We start from the raw sequence: 5,680 nt of genomic DNA on the forward strand, positions 1-5,680 counted from the left end.
TCATCTCAACCAAAAGTCCAGAGTCATTACTACCAAAAGGATGGGTTTGCCAGTCTGTTGCAGCCCGTGAAGGGCTTCCTGCATTGGTTACCTAAAGGAGGACTGCTGCAATAGTTGGGCCTCCCAGGGCCTCCAAGCCAGCAGGAGTTTTCCACACCAGGTGTGGCCCTATGAGAAGTTTTGTGTGTCCTGGCCAGTCGGTGGGTCCAGAGGGTTCAGCCCATGGGACTGGTCTGCAGGCATGGCACCCACGGGAAGGAGGTGGCAGGAGGGTGGCAGGGGTTCCACAGCCCTGTGAACAGTGGCTTCCCATGTGCAGAAAGCCAAGAAGAAGAAGATCGAGGTGATCAAGCCTGGGGACCTGGGCGTGAACCTGACCTCCAAGCTCTCCGTGATCAGCGTGGAGGACCCGCCCCAGCGCACGGCCGGCGTCAAGGTGGAAACCACTGAGGACCTAGTGGCCAAGCTGAAGGAGATTGGGCGGATTTGAGCCCCTCCCAGAGATGGCAATAAAACTGACTCTCAACGTCTATCTCTGTTAACTCATTTCCTAGAGACCCATTATTTGGTTCATTCAACATTTACTTGAGTCTTTTGTGTGCCAGGCCCTGTGGATCCAGTCCCTGCCCACGAGGAGCCTCTGTGTTGATGCAGGGGACAATGAGGACAAAGGCAGCTGTAATTCGGGGTGAAGTATGCTAGACGTGGAGGCACACTGGGCCCCTGGGAACCCAACTGGGGGAGCTGACCTGGCCCAGCCCGTGGCTCAGAGATTTCCCAGGGAGATGACTGCCACGTTGAGTGTTGGAACACAAATATCAGTGAGGTGGGTGAGAAGGGCTTTTATGCACAATGTTTGCAGAACACTCAGGACACGCATTCTCTCTTGTGTCCCCAGTCTCAGCAGGGACACAGGAGAGAATGAGGCCAGAAGCTGTGGTTCTGGTGTGAGACAGAGACAAGCCACAGAGAATCGAAACTTAGTGTGGCGATGAACAGCCTGGGTCTAGAGTCAGATTAATTTTTTTTCAATTATATTTTTTTGAGACAGAGTCTTGCTCTATTGCCCAGGCTTGCACCATCACACCTGGCTAATTTTTGTATTTTTAGTAGAGACGGGGTTTCACCATGTTGTCTAGACTGGTCTTGAACTCCTGACCTCAAGTGATCCGCCCATCTCAGCCTCCCAAAGTGCTGTGATTACAAGCGTGAGCCACAGCGCCTGGCCTAATTTTTTGTTAAAAAAATTGTGTTCCATTCCTCTGGCCTTCTGACAGCATGTGATTTCATATGCTCACTCTCACCTTTGCCAGCTAGATCTTGGGTGAGTTCCTTCCTGTTTTTGAGTTTCAGTTGCCTCTTCTGCAGATCAAAATAGTAACGGCATCATGTAGGGGTTAAGGGCATGGGTTCTGGGTCCCAGGGCCCTGGTCAAATCCCACTGGACCCATTCCTGGCTCTAGGAGGACCTCAGATAGGCAGCTACTCCCTGAGCCTCAGTTTCTTTCTCTGTCAGGTGGAATTAGTGATACCTATATTCTGGTTGTCTGTCTGGCATAACAAACCACCCCAAAACTTGGTGGCTTAAAACAACACTTGTTTATTATGCTCTTAAGTCTGGAATCTGGGCAGGGCTCAGCAGGGACAGCTTGTCTCTCCTTGGTGCAGGATCAGTTCAGGTGCCTCGAATGGGGCCAGGGGGTTGACTTCCAAGAGGGCTCAGCCACATGGCCAGCAAGCTGGCTGGGGCTGCTGACCAGGGGCCATGATTCCCCTCCATGGGACTGCTGAGTTTCCTCCCAGTGTGGCGGCTGGGTTCCATGAGGGAGTGTCCTATGATATAGAAAGTGGCACATGCCGGCCTAGATGCAGACCCTGGCACAGGGTCACTTCCACGTCTTGGTCCAGCAGTCACAAAGCCTACTGAGATCCAAGGAGTGGGGAGATAGACCCCACATCTTAACAGGAGGATCCTCAAATGTGCAGCCCTCTTTAAGCTACATAATCTATTCCATGGAGCTTTGAAAGGTTAATTTATGTAGCACCCCCATAACCACACCTGCTGTGCAAAAAATGCTAGATATATATTATTACCAGTGTTAGTCCGGGCACGGTGGCTCACGCCTGCAATCTCAGTACTTTGGGAGGCCGAGGTGGGTGGATCACTTGAGGTCAGGAACTCATGATAAGCCTGGCCAACACGGCGAAACCCCATCTCTACTAAAAATAACAAAAATTAGCTGGGTGTGGTGGTGCGTGCCTGTACTCCCAGCTGCTCCAGAGGCTGAGACGGGAGAATCACTGGAACCTGGGAGATGGAGCGTGCAGTGAGCTGAGGCACTCAGGGTGACAGAACGAGACTCCGTCTCAAAAAATACATATATTACCAATATTATTACTGGTGAGAACTGGGCCAAGGTAAGCTTAGAGGACTGGGAGCTGAGCAGAGGCCCTAAGCTCAGCATGGGATGGTGGGAAAAGCTATTAGAAGGAGTCAACGGTCTGACCATCCTGGTCTCAAGTCCAGCTTCTCCCTCTGGCTGTGCAACCTCCTGCAGGTCCCTTGACCTCTCTGAGCCTAAGTCCCCTGACCTGCAAAGTGAGTATAATGACACTCAGCTCATAGCGTGTTTAGAAGGGTTCAGCCTGATAACGCATAGGAAACATTTAGCATAGTTCCTGGCTCAAACTAAGTGGTAATTACTATGGTTCTTAATAAGGTGAGACCTGAAGGACAAGTTGTGGTTTAGCCAGGCTGGAGGGAGGTGGAGAGTGTGAGAGCATTCCAGGTAGAGGACTGGGAGGTGAGATGGGCGGGCAGGATGTTCAAGTGCTGGAGTTGGGGGTTGTGCATGGGTTTGCTTTGAAGCTTGGATGTCTCCAGAGGGCGCTGGGGAGCCAGGGGAGGGCTGTGAGCAGGGGAAGGCAGGTTGGGCTCTGGGTGTAGAAAGACCCTGGCAGCGACTGGAGGAGACTGGGCAGAGGAGGGAGACCGGGCAGGAAGAGAAGACAGGGCCTGGCCAGTGAGAACTAGGGTGAGGAGGGTTGGACTCAGATTGACAGTGGTGACGAGGAGGGAGGAGGTTGGGAATGTTTCCCAGCATTTGCGAAGATGGTGAAGCCATCCCGGAGGTGTGAGGAAGTTTGGGTTAGAGGAAAGATTCTGAGTTTAGCGGGACACAGGCCATGTGAGGGCCTCGGGGATGCAGAAATGCAGCTCTGGTCTCAGGATAGAGGCCCTGGCAGGAGATAGCACCTGGAGACTTGGTTCTGAGAGAGCCGTAGGAGGGTTTGGAGCAGAGGAGGAGCAGGGTCAGGTGTATCTGAGGCTGCAGGCAAGACAGAGTGGAAGGGGCCAGGAGGCTGGGGAGGAGGAAGCCTGTTCTGAAGCTGTGGCCATCAGAGGTGGGGCTCTCAGAAAGGTCACCTCACCCTCCTCCAGGAAGTCTTCCTGGCTTTGTCCCACAAACTTGCTACCACATGTTTAGCTAGGAATGTTTTCTCCATCTGCCCCCTGGGGATGGGGAGTGCAGGGATCAGGCTGGGCCTCCCTGCAGATGGGACCAGCTGATGAAGAGAGTGGGGTGGGGTGGGCAGCTCAGCCACCACATCGGGGTTGGGGATCCTGGCCCCTCCCGCTGGGTCTGGCTCCCTTCCCCTCCCAGGAAGCTAAGCTACCAGTCCTGTTGGACTCGTCTGACCCAGGAGGGATGGGTGCAGTCCTGGGTCTCTCTCCAGTGTCCTTTCAGTGAGGCCAGCACCATGGACACCCCACAGGCTCTGCCACTCTTCCTACTCCTGGGTAAGTTCCCTGCTCAGTCCCCTCCCCTCCAGTCCCCCTGAGCAGCCTCCCCCAACGCTTTCCCCTCTTCTCTGCAGCCTCCTTGGTAGGGGTCCTCACCCTCAGAGCCTCTTCTGGACTTCAGCAAACCAACTTCTCCTCTGCCTTCTCTTCGGACTCAAAGAGCTCTTCCCAGGGGCTGGGTGCAGAAGTTCCCTCCATCAAACCTCCCAGCTGGAAATTTCCAGATCAGTCTCTGGATTCAAAAGGCTCTGCTGGAATCTCTGATTCCAGCCGGTTTCCTGAGGCCCTGAGTTCCAACAACATGTCTGGGTCCTTCTGGTCAAATGTTTCTGCTGAGGGCCAACATTTGAGCCCGGTTTCCTCCTCTGAAACCCCTGGTTCTGAAGTATTTCCTGATATTTCGGAACCTCAAGTTCCTGCCAAAGACCCCAAGCCTTCCTTCTCTGTTAAGACCCCAGCTTCAAACATTTCTACTCAAGTCTCCAACACCAAACTCTCTGTTGAGGCCCCAGATTCGAAATTCTCCCCTGATGACATGGATCTTCAACTTTCTGCCCAGAGCCCTGAATCCGAATTTTCTGCAGAGACCCACTCAGCTGCAAGCTTCCCCCAGCAGCTGGGGGGCCCACTGGCTGTGCTGGTGGGAACTACCATCCGGCTCCCCCTGGTCCCAGTCCCCAGCCCTGGGCCCCCCACCCCTCTGGTGGTCTGGCGTCGGGGCTCTAAGGTGCTGGCAACTGGAGGCCTGGGGCCAGGGGCACCTCTGATCAGCCTGGACCCTGCTCACCGAGACCGCCTGCGATTTGACCAGGCCCGGGGGGTTCTGGAGCTCGCCTCTGCCCAGCTGGACGATGCAGGGGTCTACACAGCTGAGGTCATCCGGGCAGGGGTCTCCCGGCAGACTCGCGAGTTCACGGTGGGTGTGTATGGTAAGTGCGCCCTGGCATCCGGAGTGCAGGCGGCAGGGGCTGGTCTGCTCTGCCAGGCTTTGGGCAAGTCACGGTGCTGTGGGGTCCCTGGATGGCAGAAGAGGGCTTCTGGGTTGAGGAAGGGAGGAAAAGAGCTAGAGGTCAAGGCAGGGGTGTTTGAGCAACGTTGGACTTGGGATGGAGACTCCGGGGGGCCTGGACTCCCAGGTCTGAGGGAGGAGGAGGAGGCTGGGAGCCTCTTCTGTCGAACTCCTGGGTCCCGGAGAGGAGGGGTCTGGGGGCTCAAACTCATGGGTTTATGAGAGGAGAGGGGTGCGGGCCGGGACTCCAGGGGCTTAGAGGGAGCAGCGGCTGGGGCTCCCTCTAAGGGGACCAAAGATGGGCTCCAGGACTGTGTCCTGAGCCCGTTCTCCCTCTCCCAGAGCCCCTACCCCAGCTGTCGGTTCAGCCCAAGGCTCCAGAGACAGAGGAGGGGGCGGCCGAGCTCCGGCTGCGCTGCCTGGGGTGGGGACCTGGTCGCGGGGAGCTGAGCTGGAGCAGGGACGGACGCGCCCTGGAGGCGTCGGAATCCGAGGGAGCCGAGCCTCCCCGGATCCGCTCAGAGGGCGACCAGCTGCTCATCGTGCGCCCTGTGCGCAGCGACCACGCCCGGTACACTTGCCGCGTCCGCAGCCCCTTCGGCCGCAGGGAGGCTGCCGCCGACGTCACCGTCTTCTGTGAGTGTGGGGGTACCTCGGGACGGGGACAGGGGGTCCTTGGGGAGAAGGGGGCTGGGGAACCAGTCTCCGGGAGTCCTAGCGGAGTCCCAGGTGACCCTGACACTCGCAGTCCCGACCCCTCCTCCCTCCAGACGGCCCGGACCCGCCGATCATCACGGTCTCCTCGGACCGCGACGCCACGCCTGCCCGCTTTGTCACCGCGGGCAGCAATGTGACCTTGCGCTGCG

General features: G+C 56.8%; 2 protein-coding genes across 4 annotated transcripts in view; both read left to right on the plus strand.

The window, feature by feature from the left end:
* Nucleotides 1-532, plus strand: part of ETFB (electron-transfer-flavoprotein, beta polypeptide) — a 19,531-nt gene extending 18,999 nt beyond the window's left edge. For all 3 annotated transcript variants that reach the window (XM_011965913.1, XM_011965911.1, XM_011965910.1), the window contains one exon: nucleotides 320-532. In XM_011965913.1, the coding sequence (XP_011821303.1) occupies nucleotides 320-450 (131 nt within the window). In that variant the 3' untranslated portion in view covers nucleotides 451-532. The remainder of the gene's footprint in view (nucleotides 1-319) is intronic.
* Nucleotides 533-3,762: 3,230 nt separating this feature from the next.
* The window catches only part of VSIG10L (V-set and immunoglobulin domain containing 10 like), a 13,386-nt gene continuing 11,468 nt past the window's right edge, over nucleotides 3,763-5,680 (plus strand). Inside the window, exons 1-4 of the mRNA XM_011966049.1 lie at nucleotides 3,763-3,802; nucleotides 3,880-4,734; nucleotides 5,157-5,450; nucleotides 5,585-5,680. Coding sequence (XP_011821439.1) covers nucleotides 3,763-3,802; nucleotides 3,880-4,734; nucleotides 5,157-5,450; nucleotides 5,585-5,680 — 1,285 coding nt within the window. The remainder of the gene's footprint in view (nucleotides 3,803-3,879; nucleotides 4,735-5,156; nucleotides 5,451-5,584) is intronic.

Source organism: Mandrillus leucophaeus, unplaced genomic scaffold (genome assembly GCF_000951045.1).
Source record: "Mandrillus leucophaeus isolate KB7577 unplaced genomic scaffold, Mleu.le_1.0 Scaffold74, whole genome shotgun sequence".
Classification (NCBI taxonomy): domain Eukaryota; kingdom Metazoa; phylum Chordata; class Mammalia; order Primates; family Cercopithecidae; genus Mandrillus; species Mandrillus leucophaeus.